At 39.1% G+C, this 24,870-nt stretch overlaps 1 protein-coding gene across 1 annotated transcript; it reads right to left on the bottom strand.

The window, feature by feature from the left end:
* Nucleotides 1-165: 165 nt before the first annotated feature.
* LOC141933082 (kinesin-like protein KIF20A) lies at nt 166-23,472 on the bottom strand. The gene is made up of 18 exons (XM_074847402.1): nt 23,341-23,472; nt 22,310-22,384; nt 19,422-19,541; nt 18,399-18,537; nt 18,116-18,300; nt 14,516-14,612; nt 13,862-14,056; nt 13,666-13,777; nt 11,912-11,983; nt 9,700-9,846; nt 8,945-9,110; nt 7,479-7,649; nt 6,689-6,828; nt 5,311-5,476; nt 3,569-3,686; nt 3,419-3,486; nt 1,649-1,768; nt 166-441 (listed from the first exon to the last, which is right to left on the bottom strand). Exons 1-18 carry the CDS (start codon nt 23,470-23,472, stop codon nt 166-168), a joined length of 2,499 nt encoding a protein of 832 aa, XP_074703503.1.
* Between the last annotated feature and the right edge of the window lie 1,398 nt (nt 23,473-24,870).

Raw genomic sequence — 24,870 nt, 5'->3', positions numbered from 1 at the left:
TATATAGCTCTAAATTCAACCTTGATTCAATTTAAGACCTTCCATATTAAACATTTTTGTCAGTTAACATGACAGTGAAGATGGCATCTAAGAGCAAGAAAAAGCTACTAAGAGTTTAAGATTGGTAAAGAAGTCCAGTAATTGCACTCTTTGATTAATCAAATATTATTCTTTTGCTTTATAAGCCAACAGTACTTGTTTTCTTGAAGGGGATGAGGCATCTTCATACTTCCCCCAACCTTTACCAAGAGGCATACTGGCAGTGGCTGCTACTGTGGATTTCAGGTTAGCCAACAAACCTCTCCTGGGTTTTTGTTGTTTTGGCTCCTCTAGAGAGAAAGGCTTTTTCCATTCATCAAGTTCTTTTTGCAGGGAAGACACTGTTTCTTCAAGCTCCAGAACGCGTTTAGCCCGGTTCTGAAGACTATTCATTTCTTGATCCTATGAGAATAAGGCTGTGTTAGGTACATGAACACTCCAAGGTCTTTTCATGTAGTTAATTTTCTGTTTCAGGTTATTTTATTATGACAGTAAACACCCTTTTTATTACTATGCCAAATGGCTATTCAATACCCATTTCTTCTGAATTACTTTTATGTAATTTAGAGAAGAGCAAACTATGGGGCCATCAGAGACCAAGTCTGACTAAGAAGCTGATGCTAAAATGCTTGGACACACTATGCAAACAATTGCTGCTGTTCTAGGAACCAAATAAAGAAGGCTTTCCTGTCTTAACCTGCAGTTACTGAAAGCAAAAACTGGTCAAATCAAAACTCTTATCATAGTCATAAACCTGCTAACCAGGACTGAATAAATGCTTTGAGTGAGCAGAATAGAGTCTTAAAGATGCTCCCTAATCCTTGTGGTTAACAAAAAGGCACCTTCCTATGTCTTAGAACCAATTAAGAAACAAAGTTCAAGATGAATAATTTTCAGTCTCAGACTTAAGACTAAAAAGCATGCAGAAGGCAATTCAATGTTCAAAGGAAAATATCACTAAGGAGTCTTATACCTGCCTTGCTTCATTTGCAAATTACAAATGAGACATAGATGCAAAGTGTCAAGACTTCAAAATTTTCATTTTTTTATTTAGGAATCTAGTTGATATCTGAGGTCAGATGCTGTCAACTTTATGAAGTCCCTGCTTCTGAAGGAAAGATTTCTTCTGTTTCAGTATTAAGTAGTTTACCTGCCCATATCTCTTATGCAGCTTGGCCACCTCTGCAAGACTGTCAGTATAGCTTTAAAGCCTTAACAGATCCTTAGGTCTTGTTGTGCTAACACTTGTACACTGACACCTTGCTTGGTCTCAGCAAAAGACTTCATGACTAGAGTTCTGAGTAGTATTTTCTTTGCTCAACAATAACTTGTGGCATCTTTAGATTAGCAAGAGTTGTCAGCACAGTTACCCTATTGACTGAGTCTATCACTTCAGTTGAAAAATTAGTCTTCTCTTACAAGATACAAAGTCAAGGAGTGAAACACAAGGGCTCCAAGTTCTTGATTCAGGAAGTTAGGGACATAAAAAATAACATCAGAAGAAATTAGTAAGACTGAATGGTGGTTTTGCACGTACAAAGATGCAGAAACATCCAGTACAACTATAGATACAAGCCATATTAAAGTTGCTTTTAAATTATTGACAAACCTTTAGCATGATTGTGCGCTTCAGCTGACTGTTCTCTTCTGCCATTTTTCTGTAGCCTTCATTAGCTTCTAGCAGGGTTTCATTTAGTTTCTGTATTTTAAACTTCAGAGATTTTATAAGCTGAAAATAAAACCCATACACACTAAAGTTCAAGATGACATGTTTTGCATTCATTTAGTTTATGACTCGAACCCATACAGACACTGTAAGAATTTCCAATTAATACTGAACAGTGCAAACTGCAAGACCAAAGCAATGAAGATGAAGTCTGCTTCTCTCAACCTCCTATGTCCCAGCCCATCATTTCTGGTGATAAAATACAGCTGGAGCATTCAAGGGCTGTTGTGCTGAAGCTAATAGGTTTACACAGACCTGTCAAAGAACAGCAGCACAGACTAAGCTACTCCTGGAACAATCTGCTCCTTTTCAGTAAGGGTAATGAAAAGAACACTCTGGTCTCCTTAACACTATTCATATAATGAACTGGAACACAGCTACCACAGAAGACCTCACCTTTCTGACGGGAATATTGATGGATTAAGTCCCAAGACAGAAAAGAAACTCTGAACTAGCAAAATTAATGTTATTAATTTACTTCTACAAAGTTGGAGTGAAAATATCCAGATTGCTAAAAAAAAAAAAAAATCGCCTTTTGCCCATGTTTAATGGCTGAATGGGAAGATAAAAAGAGTAGTGAATTACTCATCACACATGTACAGATATGTGAGGCAAAGCAGCAGAAGGGCACTGATAGAACCAACTGCTTTAAACTGCTCTCACTTCAGTTATTGCCAGGCAGCAAATCCATCATTCTAACACTTTCTAGCCACACAAAACAATAAATACTGTATCCCATTATCAAGCATAAAAGCCAAACTTTCATCAAAATTTGTAATTGACATAGGAAATGGAAAATTATGTAGAGCTCTCAAGGACAGGAGTGGAAAACAAATGCCAGAGCCATAACATGAGACATTAAACTTGGTAAGGAAAAAGTTTTTTTTGGAGTAGGCTTTCTCAATAGAAAGGGATTTAAGTTCACTTTCCATTTACATGGTTTATTAGAATCAGCTGAAACTATTTCTCTAACCCCTGCTTCTATTTGTTATTAGTGAAAGGAACAAGGCTTGTTTCTTCCCTCCTCCCCATTCTCTTTAAACATGGGAAACTAACAGTAGCCTTACAAGAAGTTCATTCAATGTATAAACTAAAAACACATACCTAAAAATAACTAATATTAGTTTTTCATAACACAGACAAGCTCATAATTTCCACCTCTATCTGCTATTCAGAACACAGGGGTCTTGTTTGTTGGAAGAACAGAAACACTACCCTTTACTTAAGTTTAAGGGAACAGTGGAGTTCAGTACTTACAGAAAGGACTGGTTTAAGGCACTATTTCAGCTCTAGATCTAAACTGTTACCAGATTCTGTAACTGTTCCCCTGAGCATGAGCAGGCAGCATTTCAGGAAGGAAAGCACTGAGGCCATGGCAGCAACACTTACAACCAGTCCCAATACTTCCCTGCTTCCAACTCGCATCATGTTCACCATGTGACTTGTTAGAGTAGATGCCTTTACAAACTGAAGCCAGAACACAGACAATATCTGGCAAAAGTCATCCACAGTTGGGCAAGGGCTTTTTTTGTAAACTTGACCCCATTTGCAGGAATCTTCATGCTTTTGTCTATAGTGCAGATCTTTAAGCATCAAACCATACCAGTTTAGGACCGTTATCCCCAGATTTGTTAGATACTAAGCAAGAGCTACCTCTTCTTTCTCTTTGCACTGTTTCTGTAATCCTTCATTGGCTCTCTTCATTGTCTTGTTCATAAGATCTATAGGCAAAAGAAAAGTTTGATCGTTTACACACAATACCAAAAGTAAATCGAACTTTGAATATCCAGATTAGATTCCTACCTAGTTCCATGTTATTTTCAGTAGTCAATATATCTGAATTCGGACTTCCCAGAGCCAATATCCTCCCTGACTGTTCATCAAGTTGCCTTTCCAATTGCAGTATTTTACTCTCTCTATCCTGAAAAAAGAAGGGCACATGGTAGAATGTGTTTAAATTTCTGCTTAACCTGACACAGTACTTCACATCCTTCAATTATACTACACATGTATATGCAGTTTTAAAATAATTTCACAGGTGGAAGTTGTGATGGTTATAGTTGAGAAATCACAGTAAGGAATAACCCTCAGATCACGAGACCTTCCAGGAGTCAACTCTTCCAGTCTCAAAATCTCCAAACTGTATTAAAAGTAACCATATGGCAGAAAAGAAACTTTAGTGCATCTGTGTTGAACGCTGTTACCAGTTAACTTGCTAAATAAGAAGGAACGTAATTCATAGAACTAAATTTTAATCTCAATCTCTTTTTCAGTACCTGTCAGCTTGCTAGGGTGATATTTCAGAGTGAGAAATCAAACAAGTGTCACCATCAAGAAAAGTTATTCATCTAATTCTGGTTCTCTGAAACTGCCCGCTCAGATTTCATGTTGTGCTCTCCTTTGTCAGTTAAGAATTTTACATCTTCAGGATTTCATCAGTTTCTTATCCGACTTGCTACCAAGACCATCTTGTTCTTTGATTCTTCGCTTATGCAGCCTTATGGCCAGTGTAAGAGGCAGCTATAAATACAGACAGCGCTATTAAAACTCTTTTCCTCCACCCCAACATGGTGTACAGCTAGGGCTTAAGTGAACATAAAACAGAGTCTAAGTGGGGAAAAAGACAAATGTGAAGGAGGTGGAAAAATAGAGGCCATTACACAATACAGTGTTGCTTGTCAGCAACCTCAGTGGAGAGCTGTAAGAGCAGAAATGTTTATATATCACAGCCTACAACAGAAACCCACTTCCCTCATGTCTTGAAAGGAACCTGCCTACCAGTGGAGTAAGACATCTTATCAGTTCCTGAACAGGAGAGCACAGTAGGAAGCACCTCTGGTGTACACCACAGTTATTCTGTTCTTCCACTACAGACCTTCTGAAAAGACTGAGACCTACAGGTCTCATCTGCTGCCTGGATACACTTAGCCATCTACGCAGAGGCTACATTAAAGACTGGTAGAGTTGCACATGGCTAATGTGGCTCAGCTGCAAAAGGAATAGCAACTTACTGATGCCAACCCTGAGCAGTTCTAGGTATAAGTACACTCAGGAGATTAAGTTCTCTCCTGCATACAGTTTGATCCCTCATCACAGTTTCTTATCCCACAATCCTCCCTCTAGACCTTCAGAGAAGAAATCCATTATAATTAAAATAGCTACCCCATACTAAATTCCCCACCACCCTTTCAGACTAGCTTTTTACTCTACACCCTACAATCCCAAGGATCTCCACAAAGCCAGACTGCTGTATACACCATTCCTCTAGGTGTTCCAATCACTGCACTACAGAGATAAAGATGACTTGGATGAAATTGAACTGCCCTCAAAGATCAGGAAGTTTAGGTATACACTACAGGTAGTGTAAGACAGAAGACATCTCTATCCTTATGGTTAGCACTGGGCACCAGAACAGCTAGGCTGAACTGCAAATTATTTTGACTGTTCAGTGTTACGTTTAGGATTCCTGAATGATTCTGTTAAGGAAAAGCAAAATTTACAGTTAAGAAGCTAGCACACATTTTTTAGCAGCAGTTAAGTCATACCTCAACTTTCTCTTGTTCAGCTAGAAATTCTTCTATGGGAACATAATGGTCTTCAATTTGTTCCATTGCACACACATACGCATGTTTCTTGATGGCCTCTTTATACATTTCAAACTTGCTCTCCAGTTTTTCTTCATAACTGTCTTTCATATCTTCCAAGCGGTTGCTGAGAAGAACATGTTAGTTTTATTTAGTCTATTAGCATTCCAACTATTACAATTTGACTATATGTGTTCAACTGGCAATATCAAATTTATTAATCTAATCATAAATAGTGATGTTAAGAGACCAAGTAGTACTTTTATCCCTTTTCCCTTTTTATTCTTGATGATTCTACAGACTTGCACCAAGGCATAACTTCTACTTGGCATACACCAAAAAAAGTGCTATAGAAGAATATACTTAAGATCTGTCAAACAAAAGTTTTTTTAAAAAAATCCACCAAGATGTAGTGATAGATATGATTACATCCAATTAGACCTAATATTTGAAGCATATTTCCAGGGGGTTTCTTTTACATTGGGTTTTCGTGGGGGTTTTTTCCATTAAAGATAAATGCCAAATGCATTCTGGCTTATTATTTTGATACATTATACATTACTCCTGTCAATTTAAAAAAAAAAATGGCCCCAGCGGTGACACAGAACATCACCTCAACAGAGAAAAAGCATCACTGCCATTTCATGTGTTTTAGGCAAAGGCACCGAAACAATTTTCAAGTCACTGCAGGTGTAAAAACACAGTGTGTACTGCTGGCAACTTAACTTGGGGTTAGTCTCTGTTAGCAATTCAAACAGCAGTAAACTGATTTCAAGAAGAGAAAAGTTAAGAGGAAGTGAATTCGGCTTAAGTAATCTGCACACACTTGAAAAAAAATCCCAAATTAGTAACATCAGTGCAAGCAGGCACAGTAATTTATAAGATAGTAAGCTAATAATGGTTCATAAATCATCCAGGAGAGCTCAAAGAGATATAATTCAAACTACCTTACACACATGCATGCATATTAGCATGGCCAAGTGCAAGTTCTGGAACAATCACAAGCCTCAGTGAAGTACCTGTAACAACCTTACACATCTGCTAAATACTAACAACAAGTCAGGACAATCTCCAGTAATTACAAATTAAACAGAGAAACGTTCATCAGAAAGTAGCATTACTTTTTCATTGTACATGGGAAGAGGCTTATCTGTACAAATTTATTTTAATGTTTCTTCTTCCCTTTTCATCAGAAGCTTTAAAATTGTCCAACCCTAACTTCTCTAAATAACATGAGTATGCATGTCTTGCATATACATACATATGTGTATATATAAATGTATGCATTTATGTATGTTGGAATCCTTTCAGTCTTGAAGAGCACTATAATATGACTTGCCTCCAAGCTTCCTCTGTTTCCAACAGCTGTCGGAACATTGCTTCTGCCATCTCTCTACGTATCTTCACCTCCAGAAGGAGTTTACTTTGCCTTTCTGCAACTAGCTTCTCCTTTAGGTTCTCTGTAGTTTTCAAGAGATCCTAAATTTAACAATTTCAGTTCAGAAAACAAGCTAGAAACACATACATGTCAAATGAAGTATTCAGACAGACATCCACAGAGGATGTTTCTACAAGTCTATATTTTCAGGGGGGGCTGCACCAAAGGTTAAATATTTTCAGACATTAATTCCTACTGCAAAGACAAACTTCACCATCTTGATGGTTTCTGCTATCAAAAGGTTAACTACTGTTTTGGCATTTAAATATTAATTTGTACAACCATTTAGCATAAAGTCTATTTGATTTTTACAGTTTATTGCTATTAGACTGTATAGCTTCATTTTCAAAATGCTGCATCTTAACTTGTTCCTGCTGTTTCCAAAAGAACACTAACGACTAAATAATGCTGTTTTAAACACATACTGCTTCCTTACTCTTCTCGTCGAGCAATCAGTTGAATTCCAAATTTAGCACTTGATCTAACCGGAAAGCTGCAGGCAGCTTTCCACAACTACACTTGTTCCCTCAGAACTAGGCCACTCTAAGTTTAGGTCTGCCTGACACTGAGCAACAGCTTACAGTTCTCATTTGATACAGCCTCCAGCACATCTCTTATGGTAAAAGATTCTAATATTAGAACTCATAGCAATGGTTTTCTTGGGTACAATTTTGAGTAGATGTGTATCTACCTCATGACTCAGAATGGTGATGTCCACCTCCTCTTCTATGGAGGTTTCAGAACTGTCAGGAAAGTCACCTACAGATGTGTTAGCATCAAAGTGCATGATAGGTTTGCCGTCGCCTCCAACTAGCTTGGGTGAAAAAAAACCAAAACTTTTGGGTGGGATTGTCTGGGTTACCTAGAAAATCCAGAGTTGAATGCACTGATTTAGCAATGCTGTCAATATTGCAGATAGCAGAATACTAGGAAGAAGTGGTATGAATACATCATTGTATTTAGACTATATTTAATGATTACAAGAACATTAACAAAATTTTACATGTCAGTACAAATATAAGACTTAGGTACTGTAACAGTGAAAATGGGAAAGATCATCTACTAACAAACTTAGTATGCTTGCCTAGAAAGGTGTTTTCTCTCCCCCTAAAATACAAGGTTTTAGTGTAGTTTCCTGGAAAGTTAATGAAAAGAAGCAAATCCCTAAAACATTTGCGCCTTCCTGAAATATTGTGACCAGGATTCAGCAATTCATGCTAGTTGCATAAAGATTTTAAGTATGTCTGTCATAGGACAACATATCAGAGAAGCTTGTCTCCTCAGCGCACACTCTTATCATGAAAGTTGCAGCTGAAGAGAATTAGAAAAATCATTCTCTCTGAGATCACATTAGACATGCCATTATAGACTTGGAACATGTCAGAACTAATCCATGGTTCCAGACTAGAAAAGGACTTTATTTCTGCCACGAAACACAGCATAGCCTACCATCCCAGTCCCTACAAGAAGCAGCTTCCAGGGAAGCTGAATTAATTTAAGACCAAACATCAACCCCAAGTCCTGAATTTCATGGGAGGCTGACAAGCAGAGAGCTAGCAGAAAAGCACGACAGCATGTAGATTTAGCAGAAGGGGTTTTGCCTCCAAAGGAGAGGAGCACACTACCTTCAAGCATTAACTTAACCAATAAAAAGCCTTCCCTTTTTTTTGTTATTAATTACTGGCACTTAGTCAAATAGGAGCAATGCAGGCACAAAAGATCTCATTTAGACTACAAAATAAGAGGTTACTTCTTTTACTACCACCACAAGAAGTTTTGAACAACTGTCATCTTGTGCAACAGATGCTTAACTGCACACAGGTTAAACAATTAATCAAAAGCTTGACTCAAAATCTTACATTTGCTCAGATATATGGTATAACCAGTCATATTTGAAAGTGCTCTGACTACTTTTTACACAGAATGTCGGTGGTGTAGAACTGAACAAGCCAGAGAGCTGCAACTATCTTAACTTCTTACCACAAATAGGTCTGAGGATGGGCAAGACTACTAGAAGCCTTTTAGAGGGAAACCACATGCAGAAGAATATGATGCATCAAAGGTCTGAATCACACTCAAGTCCATACAACCTGATCATTTCACAGACCCATAGTAACAGAAAATGCAGAACATCCAAGAAAGTAGATGAACTCTTACCTGTTTGGCTATAGCTGAAAATTTCATTACATGCAGTGTTTCATGATACATGGAAGCATGCTGATTAATGTTTACAATCATACATGCTTTGCCTTTTCCACAAAAGAATGGCTGAAACAGACGAGTCAGTTTGCTCTCTCTGAATGGAATATAGCTTGGTTTCATCCTTATGGAGAAAAGAATAAAAAAATAGTGAAAAAATATTGTAAAATTTTATGATATTATAATTTAGCTTAATCCTGTTTCTCTCTTTCAGGAAAGAGATCCAGCACGATACTCATATTTAAGCCTAAGCTATTTCACATCAAAGAGCAAGGTCTTTCCTGGATCTCATAAGTTCCCCAAAAAACTGATGTATTTAAAAATAAAAGTAGTATAGTGTTTGCATCACAGTTCCCTAGTGTTACAAAGCAGACACCGGAACAAGCCAAAAGCTAAGTACAGGACATCTGTCAGATGTCTGATGAATCCACCTGTATAATTTGGAGGTGGGAGAGGACAAAACAGGAGCTCTGTACACAAAGTGTTTTGCTCATACACACACACACACTAAAAAAAGCTTAGTAATTTTCTGCTAATTGCCCTTTTTTATTCTTCACAAACAGTTCTAGAGAAAGAATGTTCATTTCAGGTATTCCAGTGACATCTGTAATAAAGAAGGTTTACAAGATTTTGTAGATTTCCATTTTCCTCTGACCATGTGAACCCCTCACAGAAACATAAAGGGATGCTTAGGGTTTCAACTTGTCACTTACTTTGGATTTTGATTTTGCTTCAGTGCTGCAATGCATTTTCCAAGGATATGAAGAGAATTATTAATATTTCCTGCTTCTTTTAGTCTATCTCCAAAGGCTTGTGTTTTGTTACACCTCTCTGATCCAGCCAAGTCACAGAAAGACAACCTGCAAGAAAGAATGATCTAGAACACACATATAAACTTGTTTCTAAACAGTTTGAAAATAGAACTGCATGTCTTTTTATTTCCTCATGTGTCTGAAGTGTAAATGAGTGACTCATTTCAGCCTACCCAGATCACAGGATAAATTGTACTCTAATATTGACATTTTGTCCAGGAGGCACTACCCAAGGTGTTTAGGATAGTCACACTATCCTACCTATCTTCCCATTCTATATAAAGATACTTGAACAAGATTGCTGCTTCTAAGATAGTCTATTCAGCACATTTAAAGAAGTCTGGTTATAGCGTTCATCTTTGTAGGCATTCTTACACAAAGAATTCAGTTTAGGAACCCAAATTTTATTGCAGTCCTAAGGTAAGTACTTCTAGACAAGAGAAATTTCTGAAAGAGTTTTGCATAGTGTGACTATACTACAGAAGCACTTTGACAGTCACCTGCACCAGTTCCAGCACTGAGAGGACTGCAGGTTAGTAGTATGTTTCAATACAGCACAGTCTGCCTCTGTTGGCCACAGAACCATTGGTTCACTATTGCGAATAAGAGGCCAGAACTCCTTTCCCAGATCATCTTAGAGCTCTTTGTTGGGCTATAGCAATTATGTGCATTTAAACTCAGGTCACTGAATTGTCCCTCAATGTACAATAGGTTACAGTCAGGGGCAATTATCCTGGATAATCAAGGAATTTCATCACTTTTACTTTATATTAAGAAATCTATTGAAATACAGGAAGCTCTGGAAGTTCGATAATTTATGTAGCCCAACTATTACTCACTTATACGTACATTTATTTACATAAAATAACACCTTTGTAAGATCATAGGCTTTCACACAGCTGAAATAGCTACATGTTAATACTATACATATTAATAAGGCACATATTTCAACTGTGTGAAAGGCTATGATCTTATGATCTTTATTTTTTTCAGTACGAGATGAAGAGCTTTTTTCTTCCTTAAGCAACACACAAACTTTGCCATCCATCTAACAGCTGCTGCAAGCTTTGCCAGGGGAATACACCAAGACAGGGAACAGCAAGGAATACAGATGCAGTCATTTCCTCAAGTTAGCTTTCCTTAGAGTATTTATCACTGTAATGTCTGACATTAAAAGGTTATCTCACAGCGAGGTATATTTATTACCATCTCTGCTCAGCAGAGACAAGAGAGAAATCAGAAGGATCTAAGACTGAACTAAAACAGTCTGATACAAGCTGTCCTCATTTTTCCATATCAAGATAAATGGACAATTCATGAGGAAAAAAAAACAGCTATCTATCTAAATGGCTTCAAGCCAAAAGATTAGGCTACTTCCTCTAAACCACAAAGGAACAGAGAGGTGTAAGGATTTAGCACTGCTCTCACGGGGTGCACTTACATTAGCATTTTAGATTAGGAGAACAGTTTTTAAGCAAATCCCTTGATGATTCCCTCCTACTGTAGATTGTACCATGGAGCAGTCCCAGAGCATGTCGCCTGCATTCTTTTTGGATGACAGACTTGAATTTGTGTTCCAGGAGCACATCAAATGTGCTGCCACAAACATTCAACCCATAAACTCTAGTCTGATCCCAAAGTAGAAAGATACACTGCAAGGTGCAAGCTGTGCCACCACAAGGTGGCACAGCTTGCACCTTGGGTCTTCAGCAAACTGCTGCAATCCACAACTTCAGAGACTGGCTTCTATCAGTCAGCCATTTGAATACTCTTGACACAATATATACTGTGGTATTACCTAGTACTACTCTGTCCCCACCTTCCCATTATGTAAGACAGTATACATATATTTTCCTCAATTTACGTACTACCAAAAGTTTCAAAGTTTGGCTGAAAGAACCTGTTAACAGAATAAATTAAACAGGGAAACACTTTGACGGCTGTCCCTATTGGGTTTCCAGTCAGTTTTATGCTGGCAGTAGAGTTCTGATTTCCTTCTCAGCTCTCAGAGGATTTGTTTATTACAAGAAAGTTCACCAGTTTAGCAATCTTACACCTTAACAACTTTTCTAAAATATTTACATTCTTGTAATCAGGTGAAGCATTCACTTACTCTGAAACTCCAAGAACACGTGGCTGATGCTCAGCAGTTAGCTTTAGTAGCCTGATTGAAAATATACTGTGACTGAAATGGAAAGAAGTCCTTTTTAGTAACCACAATTATGAAAAATAAGCAGTTGCTGAAGCAAGGTAAAGTATGTATGCTACTGAAAGTTCAGTGCTGAAGAAAGAACAAGAATTAATTCACTAATTTACATTAGTTACCTTCACAATGCATTCATTCAGCAGCAAAAAGCAGCAATAAAAGTTATATTTTGTGACTTTCCATTTCTTTCAATACAGGAAAGGGAAAAGTATCACATGGCCTACAAGCCATCTTGGAGTAAAAAAAAAAGCCAGTTCACTTAAGTCTACTGATCAGAAGATGAGTACTTAGGTAGCCACTTCATATACAAACTTCAGTCAGTTTCTGAACTCAGTAAATCTGAAGAATTAACTTCTTAGAAATAAATAGGTGAGGGGAAGAAAACAAGGTTCGACAGTCCTGTAATTTTGTCTACTTCAACATACACAGTTATTTGTTCAGTTTTGAAATTACTCTGTTTTCTACAAGGTTGAATTTGTAACACTTGAAAATCCAGTTATTCTGTTTTAGATATCAAGCTACAAAGGCACTGGAAATGCTGTCTGAAAACCAAAGAGAAAAATCCCAGAACCAGAAGTGTCCAGTTTATCCAGTCAGTCAGGAAACACAGAAGACAAACTTCTCTAGTACATATTTAAAGCAGTGCTTTATTCCTCAGCACCAACCCACAATTTAAGAACTAAGTTTCTAAAAAAAAAACCAAACCCACAAACCAAACAAAAAAACCAGAACAAAACCACAATTTAGAAACAAGCTAAATGGAAGTCAGCATATTCTCTGGAGCAAAAAAGAGGACATTCTAGGCACAACACTTTGCCAGAAAAGCACAAAATTCTTTTCTGCACTACATTAGGCTTGAGTGAAATTCAAGTGGAATCTTAGCATGAAATTTAATGGCAGCTGTCTTTAGCTACTACAGAACGGCCTAACTCTTGATTTTTAGAGAAATAGCAAGCTTAGTAACCCTATGATTATATTAGCTAAATATACAACATGGCCCTTTCACACTTAAAGGACAACTTAATACAACGACATTAAAATCAAGTAAGAAGCATTTTCAACAGAAAGTATACCATTTTCTCTATTTCTTCCCACTCCATCAAGCCAGATTCTCCCTGATCCCTCTTCCAGAGCTGGGTAAGAGCTAGGAGCTTAATTCTTAAGATACCAATGAAGTTCAGCTGGAACGCAGGAATTTAAAAGCATCTAGATAATCTAGCAGCACTGCAAGGTACTGCACAACTCAATCCTTCCTACATCCCCTACTGACAGGCTCCAAGTTTCCAAGAATTATACTGCCAGTGATAAAGAATTATCCAGCTCTTCCTTCAACATCTTCACACAGCCATTCCCACTCAGCACCATTAGCATTTGCCAAGATGTACAGCCCTGCTGGCACTCAAAACTTAATGTGATTTGATTTTTTTGGTTGTCGAGAACTATGAATAGCAACCCAAGTCCAGCTACTATTAAAGTCATAGAGCCGCTCCTAGCTGTCTTTCAGAAAGAATTTCATAATAAAACCAGAATAATCAAGGAAAGTCTTAAACTATTATTGAAGAGTGGTTCATTTCAAACATATTTTAAAGTTTTCTCCCTTCTCCTCCTCCCTCCCCTTAAAAGAAAAGGGACAGAGTATGCTTATAATTAGAGGAACAAACCTCCTACTTGATTGCTCATTCATTCTAGTACAAGCAAAGCTTCGGTTCTTGTTTCCTACTTTTAGCATTTTGCAGGCTTCTTCAGTGCTCTGAATGTTAATCCACTTTAAATCTGTGAAAAGAGATCTCTTAGATAGAGTTCTGATCCTCAAAGAAATTCTGTGAAACTGACAAGGTCATAAAATAGTGTTATTACCTTTAATATAAGAATTTCCTCCTTGATCCTCACAAATTCTTAAGACTCTGCGCTTCTGAGTTTTTGATGTAGATAATACATTTAATAGGTCATACACATATTCATTGTAAATTTCACAAAAGGAAATCCACACAGATGCTTGTATTCTTTGGTGTGTATTAGTTCTAAACGCGTCAAGTGGAACAAAGTTCTCTGCTAACCCAAAACAGAGGAAGAGTTCAACGATCAAACAACTCACTGATAAATTTTAATTGCAGTATATAGAGCCTTCTGAAAGGAGGAGGCTTGTATGTATCTATGTTGCACAATCAGATACACAGTAATGAATGATGGAGTTTACCCAAACTTCTCAGCAGTCACCTGGAACCAGAATATGTCCAAGTTCTAAGCTATTGCTCCCCTTTGCCACAAGCTCCCAGCAGTTTATACATTAGCTTTGCAGAACTAAGTCTCCCTCTTCCACCAAAAAGAGCAAAGCTATCAAAATATTTTTACATAATTACTCCTTCTCTGGAGCTGAGCCATTAAAATTTGGTTAAAAACTATATATACTTTGTAGTGTAGTATAGAGATTTTTTTAATCCACCAATAGTCACCCACTTATATCCCTAAATGTCTTTTTTTTTCCGCCCCCACAAAGTTTTTCCACTTTACCTAGTGAATGAGAAGGAAGACTTTTTGAAGTACACTTGGAAGAATCCGACTCCACATCACACACATTTGTAATAGTATTTGAGATGTTTTCTGTCTCCTTGAGAAAATAAGAGACCTTTATATCCACATGAACAGACTATGAGAATAGCACAAGTTAAAAATGGCAGTAATTCCAGTATTTAAGATTTAAATATTGAAGTAGTATTAGGTGTTAAGCCACCCTTCCTCTGACTGCAAATGAAATGTTTTTAACAATACCGAACTAAAAAAAAAAAAAAATCAATAAATGCCTTTTCCCTCCCAGGAGTTGTTGTTCTCTGCTACTCTCAGCAACCTGTTTTGGAGGCCAATTGCTGCTGACGTAGGAGACTTACTTTACAGTTCTGGGAGAAACACGATTCTCTGTCAGACTACGACAGCCTAGAATGCCTTTTATGAACAATTGGACAAATATGAACAGTGCTTCGGTCAACCAAAAGAACTGGAGAAGTAAGTTTCTTTCAGGGGCAGATGGCAAGGTGGTGGGCAATGAAGAGACAAAAGCAGTAGAGATTCTTAATTTGCTTGCTTGGGGCAAATCACAGGCTTGTGCCAGGTCTGTGAGAGTATGAATCAAATTTACTGTAAGACCTCAGACAGAGTGAAATGACAGCATCATAAAGAACTTAAAGATCTGATAAACCAACAGTCTATGTTGGTTTAACTCAGACTGAATTAAAAGGCCATTCAAAATCCTGTATAGGTAATGGCACAGTTTCTTTAAGTACACACATTTGCTGAATTTCTTAACATCAACAAAATTATTTAAAAGCCTGCCAAGACTTGTCAAAGCATAGGCTTCAAATTACCCCTGGGAAAACTAGTATAATGAAGTAGCAACTCCTACTATATAGAGATTCCAACATCTCCACATACTACCTCCTTCCCCATATTTTACACACTGATATAAATTTTCATTAGGACATTCACCCTGATTTCCCAAATCCCAATCCTGATAGAGGGTCATTCTACAGTAGAAGAAGGGAATGGATTCAAAGTAGTAAACTTTAATGTTCTAGCTATTTGAATGCAGTGACAAGTTCATTATGGACCGTCTACTCATGCCTATGTTACTCATTTGGTATATCCAAACCAGAATTTTTACAAATAGAAAAGTATGAAGCCATACTTTCAGATCTTCCATTTTGAAGATAAACAGCACATGATTTCATCATCTTTTATTTTATAAGTGACCATTTTGCAAAGATTGCACTGTCTATACCTTTATTTTTCTTGAGTAGTTACAAGTATAACCACAAGCATCGATCCTCTTCATTCTGTTTGTGAAATACAAAGCATAATTCTAAAGCAGGGTAGGGGACTGACACACATGGCACATCTATGCGTGTCAAAAATGTGTTGGAATGTACAAAACAGTCCCACGGTACTTGCGCACGTGATAAGTTTTTGTAAAGATATTTCAACAAAACTGAGTGAATTTGCTATGTTGCTACACTGTTCTTCAAATCGTAAGACCAAACACAGAAAAGAGCTTGAAGATGACTGCCTGAAAACAAGTGGGAACAGGAACTGACATTGTTTGCCAGTGACAGAAGATGACACTTAATAGCAAATACAAGGACAGGTGGGAATAGGAATGCAAGTAAAGCAGCTTTTAATCCAGTAAAAAACAGTCTCTAATCCCATGAAAATAGAACAAGGGAAGGAAAGAGAGGGTGTGAACCATGCCAAGCAAGTTTTTGCAGCAGCACTGTACAGAGAACATTAACAGTAGAACATTAAATATAAGGGCATTGCAGTAACTCAGAGCGGTTTAAACCGAGAGAATGAAAGGAACAGCAAGCTCTTTCTGCATGACATGTAAACTGAGCCTGGGAAAAGGGCCTTCAGAAATCCACGTAAACCAAAACCAAGCTCACCAAACCATATCTGCTCTCAGATTACAAGCTTGAGTGAGCATCCGAACAGTGATGCTATTCATTCACAAGCTATCAAGAAGCACAGCTTCAGTACTGGGGATGGCCAAGCTATCACTACGGAAGGATTGTAACACAAAGGCAGGTCTTGTCATGCGTTATTTTCTAGATGCATTTTTACATTTCCTTCCTGATGGTGGAGTCTTGCTTGCTTTTCACTGTAATGCATCTATCTAGATCACCTACTGCAACATTCAGTAACTAAACTGTTAATAAAGTCAGAGTGTGATTTAACAAAAAGAAGTATCTGTAAACTATAGTTATCTTCCAAATAAGATATTTGACCTCCTATTCTAGACCTTGAGCTCCTATTTGTTCCCTCTTGCAAACTTGTAGGTTCCATAAAGTTTTTAAAAATATTTACCTACAATCCCCTCCTGACCACATCAATTTTTTCAAGACCTCCATCCCCTGCGCATGCACACCCACAGTGTGAGTGAACTTTTAAGGCAGTCAAAATAAATATGCAATCTTTAGTATCTTTTAGATTTTTCACCTGAGATCTTTTCTCAAAAGTTAACCAGACTCAGACTAAACAAAGTTTGGTTTGCAGAGTTTAAATTAAGCAACAGAATTTAGAGTGGAACTTTATGTATGATTTTGACTCACAGAAGAATATTTCTTCAGAGCTAACTGAAGTACTTTAACAACATTGGTATTAAAAACCACAGAAAAAAGAAAACCCAGTCAATCATTACTTCTATACTTCCCATTATTCATTCAGAGTGGCTTTGAATGATAATCAGCTAAACCTACAGCATTTGGGGATTAAATGCACAGAATCACAGTTCAGGTTAAAAATGTTCTGAACAAAAGGAAAAAGAACCAGACATCTTGTGACAATTTGCAGCTGGGCTTAGAATTATAGAACAGTCACACACACAAGGGTGCCCATTTTCTGGCGAGACCAGTTTCTTACACGGGAAACAGAAATGACTAGATAATGAGAACAGGAGGCTGCCACAGTAAAGACTCCTCTATTCTACCTACAGTCTTCAGAGACCAGAGTTAAAGATACATACAATCCTCTAAAGCAGACTGGAATCCTTTTAGGAAATTCATTTTGTGGCATCTCACTTGCTGTATCAGAAAAGTTTCTTTATGAAGTTACATAAATCACACATTTACAAACTTTAATCTGCCTTAAAACTGTCCTTCACCAAAAGGGACTCTTCTGCCTTCTTCACTGCCCCTGCTAAGACGTTGCAATCATCTCTCCTGAGCTACTACTAGCATTTGAGCAACTGCCCTGAGATCCAGCCTGGGAACTTGACCCAAAAGAAGATTCACTTAAGCAGGTTTTAGATAGGTCAGCTCTCAGACTTTTCAAGGGCTAGTGTCACCACAGTGTCAGAACTGCTCCTCTATAGAAATCCAGGCTTTGGCTTTGCAATGGTTTTTGGTTTGAACTATGTGCTGCCTGCTGCAGAAAGTTCTTCCAGTTTACCCTGAGCTCCAAAAACAGTCAGTTGCCTTATTCCAAGGTTCACCAAGTATCCATACTGTAGATTTAGATAAATCTAAAGAATTAATAGTGAAACAGAGATTTTATTAAAGATAGTCTATTAGACAGGAAGCTTTTAAGAAGCTTCATTCATTAACAAGGAAGTATTTGGTCGCTGACCTCTTTCAGTGATGCAAGAATAGCAGTTTTTATGGCTTCTTCTTGCTTAACTTGTGCATCTTCTAGTTTCTTAACATTGTTGCTCAAGTATGGTTTAAAGTTCATCTTCAGGTAATGTCTTCCTCTTATGTGGTTAAAAATCACATCAAGTGAGCGAGGTAAAATACCAAAATCTTTTGAAGTCCCTTAAAAGTAACAAAATATAAAATGTAGACATTCATATAAACTTCTCATTGGATTTTGACTTGATTGTTATATATGCTTTTTAGCAAACATTTTATACCTTGGATAGTGAATGTCTTGCCTGCATTTGTAACCCCATAAGTAAACACCAGTCCATTCACTCCATTAACATACATTCCTACCATCTCTTTCATTGAGCCTTCAAAAAATTCACTCTGAGTAGTTTCTGGTCCAAAGACCTTGAAGAAGGGGTGGGGGGAGAGAAAGAAAGAAGTTATAAATGGCACAAAGAAGTTTAATATATCAAAGTGTTAAGAACCGCCTAATAGTGACTAGTTTTTCAGAGCAAGCTCAGTAGAACATACCAGCTTAGTTTTCTGTCTTACCTGAACCACTTCTGATTCAACGTTTTCTGTTGGGTTCTCATAGGATGCCTGCTTAATTCTAAGAGGCACTCAGGCTTGCATTTATTTTTTCATATTTTCCTACTCTAAAATAAACTGCTTAGAATGCTACTGAGCACATACTGTTTAGTGGATACTTTCAAGAGCTCTGCTGGTGTGCACAACTCCCTCCTCCCTCTGCACCAGTCAGCATTACAATGGTCTAAATGACTCAATGCCTGGAGCTGTTTTTCTTTTGATATTGTAAGAACAGAAGTTAGTGCAGTAGGTGATAGTGTTTTAAGAAACTTCCTTCCAGTATAGAAGACTTAAGCAGTTAGGCTACTATTCTTTCAAAAGTCCCTAAACATATGCTTCCACAAGTCCCTTTAAACATGCGATTTCCTGTTACACTTCCCAGATGAGGGCATCTGCAGGAACAGCAGAACCACAGCTAGTTTGTGCCTACAAGACACTTCTGTGGCATCTAATCAAAGAAAACAAGAGAGCTGCCAAAGAAGCTTCCTTGTCTCATCTAATAGCCACCTCCATTATAATACAGCTTTCTTGACAGCCTAACAGTAATTAAGGAGAAGTCTGGTTTTTTTAAGGCAAGTACCACCACATGTAATTCATAGAAGAAAAACCACATTGCATGATGTAATGATAAAAATTCTATTTTTATCATTACAGTGGGAAAAAACAAACTATAAATAAAAATTAGGGAAAAGTTTGCCTACCTGAGAAAAGGTGAACCTGTGCACAGAATGACCAATCCCTCTTTCACTGTTTTTCATTGCAGAAGACTCTTTGGGTGCATTAAGAATTACTGTCTGAGGATCTTCAATAGTTACACAACCCTTAAAAAACATGACAAGGTAAACCAAAACACCACACAAAATTATTTAGGAAGAAAGCTATCTGAAAAAAAACCAAAAAAACCCAAACAAAAATCCCCACAACAAACTAGTGTTCTTATCTATTTACCACAGCTATGAACAGTTGCAAAATTTACACATAATCCCTCTTGAGGTGTGTAACAACTACAGAGATGGCCAGTTTACATGAAAGCTAGAGTGTAGAGAAAGTTACGGCAATTGTCTAGAGTTTTCTAAGAGATTTAAAAATTTTCTAGGATTTCTTCCAGCAACTTTTTTTTTTTTTTAACTTTCTAAACCCTGGTATTTTGTGATTGTGGCTCACGGTACCCTATACAGCTATGAAAACAAAGCTATATAGAAATTTACTGGTTTTGCACTTCAACATTTTCAGTGTGAAACAAGCCATGACCAGCATAAATAAAGTAAAAAAGTTTGAACCATTATTCTTTGATTGATAGATGTTATCAGCAATGAAGGAATCTGAATTAGTTTCAAGGCCAACTTGATTGCTATTTCTCAGTTAAGTAAAGGCAAAATACAATTACCTAGCATTCACTAACTAGATAAATGTAGAATGCAGTATCACAGGAAAATACATTTTACATCAGACAGGTCTACCAAAAATACTAACTGAACTACCAGTACAACCTATAACAGTGTCTTGAAGCATCAGCCGCAAGGATTGTTTGTAACTAAATCCAACATTTATGTTCAGAGGCTGGCCGGAGTTGGTAAGAGTAATAACTTGTGTGTAGCACATACATAGGAAGTACTGCTCTTCCTAGGAGTCTCAATGAACAAGTCTGTTTATCAACTGGTATAGAAGCTCTAAGAAGCTGAGTGCTGAATTTAAACCAATCACTTGCTCACTGTGCCAGGCTCTAAGCCCATATACTCTTTAACATTCCTCCCACATTCCAGGAACAGGAAGGCTGGTCAGATGTTGGATTCTTCTGTAGCTCTCTAGGATTTAGTACATCTGCAGCATGTGCCAACAGCTGCCACCAGCCTCATAGAAGCTCATGAGTAGAGGCCTTGAAGTAGTCAGATCTGCAGAGCTGGAATCCAGCTGGTAACACGTCACTCTCATTGTCTCCCCCAGCTAACCCTGCAGGTCAGTTGGCAGGAGTCGGACCATTTCTGGCACTGTACACATTGTTTATATCCGAAGAACACAACTTCCTGCTCTCCAGTGGGTGACTCCAGAGAACCACTGGCGGTTGTATCAAGAGTAAAGAATCTCATCCAGAACTCTTAAGCTTTACTTGCATAAATCATTATCTCTATAAGCAACAACAGATCAGTTAACCTGTTGATTGTCTCTGTTTAAAGCATCAGTTTGCAGCTGTAAGAAACAGGGCCTGGGTTCTACTTTTTTTCTTTCCTTGTTACATATTTGGAATAAAGACGCTTTCCTGAAAGTTATGCATGGCAGGGAGGAAAAGAGGACCTAAAAATTATGTTGATATCTCATTGATTATAGAGATGGGAAGGGTTTTTTCGTTGGTTGGTTTTTGTTGGTTTAGGTTGTTGGTTGGTTTTTTTTTTTCCATTTGTTACCAAGCATCTTCCTCACAGATTCAAGTGATAGTTAAGAGAGTAGAAAACCTTGAAGACACTGAAGATCCTTCAAGCATTCATAGATTTTGGAGGCTGAGGAGAAAGCCTTCACACCATGCAAAACAGGTTATACAGATAGTATGTTGGAAGATCAACAATGGCATCATGAACCATGTGAAAACAAGAGCTTTAAAAAAAAAAAAAAAAACTTCAGCACTTAATTTTTGCCTTCCTCCCGGCTTTTAAGAACAAGTAGTTTCACTAATGGCTGGGTAGTCAGAAATTTCCCATTCCAAAGAGGGATGAGATAAGTCATAAACCAATTTGATTTTGTAAATCAATTTCCCCTTACAGCCAGCTCAAGTTGCTGAACGATACCAAACTGGAAGCACTGTGGCAGTGCATACTACTCAACAAGAACTGCCTAAGGAAAGGCAAATGAAAGTTGAGGAGGAAAACAAAATCCAAGTGAAAAAAAAAAAAGATTCCAACTCTGGCAGATCAAATGCAAGAACACATTTTTAAAAAGCAAATCACAAGAAGCAAATCAGAACTAATACCAAATCCTTCTCCAAACAGATCAGGAACAAGAGGTCTAGCAGAGAGCCTGTGAGGCCCTGCAAAGATGAGAGAAACACTGCAGAGAGCTCATCCTCCGGGGGCAGTTAAACGAATTCTTTGCATCAGTGTTTACAGTGGGTTGGGGCAGGGAGGAGTATTTCTGCATGTTTGCATGTGCACATATACATGCATACAACACTGAAGCATCTGAATCTGGTAGTATAAACTGTAGAGGTTATAGAAGAATTTGACAGGATAAGCAGCAAGTCACCAGGATGAGGTAGTAGACTATTCAGGCATTCCAAAGAAACTCAGGGTCAGGTACCTGAATTACTCCTAGAATTGTATAATGTCTTCCATGAAGCTCCTTCATTTCTTGAGTACTGTAGATCAAGAGTGACACCAACTTTTAAATAACATACCCAGTAGAATTTTGCAGAGCTACAGGTGTGCATGTCTGTACCATTCAAATTAATAAAAGTTGTGATTAAAAGAATTATGTTTATCAGGTGCCCACTAATTCTGTTTGGAAGCAGTATATGGCTTTTATAAAAGAAATCCTGACTTACAGTACTAGGTGTTCTTTGGGAGAGAAGAAAAACTTATTTCTTAATTCTACAACTAACCTGAGATTCACGGTTTTCAATCTCTGCTATAGAAAAGGGTCTCACTCTCAAGAAGACTTTCAAAGGTTGATATGCCTATTCATTAAAAAAAAATAGTTATAATGGCCACTTTTGAAACAGAACACCCCCAAATCATATCAGCACACATCTCTGATGCAGTATTTCCTGTTTTATCTTACTGCCTCACTTTCTCCTTCCTTGTGAAGTTCATACCCTAAAGTTTGATTTGTGTCTACACCTCCTATTGTCCTTAAGTAACCCCTTTCTCTGTGTGTGTGTGTGTCCCCATTAGTGTTCTTTTATGACAAAGCCAATATTTTGATTTAAAAAGAGCGCACTATCAGAGGCATAAACTGCACTGCTTCCACCTTCTGGTCTCCCTCTGTACTGAATTCAAGCTGTATTTTCTAACAGCTGCTCTGCACTACTGCACTTCCATTTTGTATGGAGCATGTTCAGTTAACAGATTGACACATTCAGCCTCAAGGGACTGCTTTGTTACCAGGCACAAGCCCCTCATCTTCCTCATAGTAACAACCATGAAATAGTTCCCAGTTTCTAAGATGGGCTTTTCCATCCCGTACCATTATACAAAGCTTGCCCCCCATCCAGGTGAACCAATAATAGCAGGGAGATTTTTAGAGGGATCCCAGCATTCCTTTTCTCACACAGCTTCAAACTTGCTGCTTCAGCAACTTGTTCATTCAGGAGATGGATTTACCTGAGCTCTCCACAGCCCTCCCATGACCAGCACTCTACTAATCATACAAAATTAAGTCACATTCAAAGCGCAGTTACTGAAGTCCTTCCTTCTCAGAAGCTTAGCACAACACATCATGCAGCATTGACCATCTGCATGTGCTACTGGCAATGAGCTATTTGTACGCAACAAGAAGTAAGCAGAAGAATCAAACTCATCTTGGGTGCAGCAGAATACAGCAGTTCTTGCCAAAGAAAAATTTGCCAGATTTAAAGCTTAAAAAACCCCAAAAAAGCACAATCAGAAGACATATTACAAAACCAATTCACACCTCCTGTTCCTCTGCATTAGGCAACATTGTTGACTCCATAGGTGAGGGTTCACCTGCTAGATTCAGAAAAGAAACTGATTCCAACGCATCAGATACTTCTGCAGAAACATAGTTTTTCCCCTCCTTATCCATCGTTCTGCACAAATGAACGTGGAAGGTAAAAAAAAAAAAAATATTTAAAATCCATTATTTTCTCACAGAACAGGCAAAACCATGTAAGGAGCAAAATAGAAATCAAGGTAGCTTGTATATAATAAACAGGCACTTCTAAAGAAAATAAGGTCCTCTGAAGAGGTTTGGGAGCATGCAAAAACTGGCAGTTGGGTTATACTAAGAAACACCCAAGTGAAAGCACACTAACGGCCTGCCGGGCAGTCCTCTGACCCACCGGGAGCACAGCCTGTAACCCCCACCCCTGAACGAACGGCTCAGCGATCCCCAGGCGCCGGGGACTTGCCGCCAAGCCCAGGCCCGCGCCTTCCCGCGCTCAGCCCCGAGCCCACCGCGCCCTGCCTCGATGCACCGGCGGCTCAGGGCCCCGTTACACAGGCAGAAAAGGGGCGGCCGCGGGGGGCCGGGCGGCCTTGGGGGCCGAGCGGGCACGGCCGGGCGGGCGGGCGGCCCCTCGACCCCCGGGTGAGCGGCCGGGCACGTGGCACGGCTGCCAGCCGCGCGCCGCCGGGCCAGCGCTCACGCGGCACCAACCGCCGCTACCTCGCCGCGCGCGGGAACCCGCGAGCCACGCCCGCGCGGGCGGCGGAGGGAGGATTTGGGCGGGGAAAGACGGGCGCTGATTGGCCGAACGGGAGGGAGCGGGGGCGGTGGGTGGAGCGGTGGTGATGGACAGGCCCGTACGGCACGGGAGCGGCTCCCTCCGCCCGGCAGGGGGCGCCGCCGCACAGCGCAAGGCAGCTCGCGAGTCGCCGCCGCCGCCGGGGGGGACACGGGACGGGGGGAGCGTCTGCAGCGCCTGCTCGTGACGCAGGATTTATTTATCGTTTTTAATAAGGCCCGGGGGGAGAAGGGGGTTCGAACGGCGAAGTAAGGCGGCGCCGGGAGCGGTAGCTTAGCGGCCAGGGGAGGGGTGTCTTGCCTGACTGAGAGCGTTCTGCGGGGAGGGAGGGGGGCGACACGGGCCGGCAGGCACCTTAGTATTCCCATCAAAACAGTTGTTATTAGAGGTGTTATGTAACCGTTTCGACGCCACGCGGTGTTGTTGTAAACCAAGTAGAAAACAAATCGCAAAATGTTCAGGCTCCACAAAGCCAGAACTGGGACAGGTGGAGGGGAGCACGCACCACACCTGAAGGGACGCGCAGGAGCCTAAGGCCCACCACCCTCAACGGGCTTTTGGTAAAGAGCAGAGTCTTCACAGATGAGCTTGTCTATTCAGTGGGTAGGGAGACAGTTTTATTTCAGTAGAAGACCCAGAGGCAAAGTTGTATTTGTCCTTAAGAGTAAGTTAGAGGCAGGTGCAAAGAAACACACACTCAAAAGATCACAGAAAACTCATTTTTAGAGCCACAGCTG

The sequence above is a fragment of the Strix aluco genome, chromosome 1, assembly GCF_031877795.1.
Source record: "Strix aluco isolate bStrAlu1 chromosome 1, bStrAlu1.hap1, whole genome shotgun sequence".
Lineage (NCBI taxonomy): Eukaryota > Metazoa > Chordata > Aves > Strigiformes > Strigidae > Strix > Strix aluco.
The sequence above is the reverse complement of the archived record's forward strand: the minus strand, read 5'-3'. Positions and strand labels throughout refer to the sequence as shown.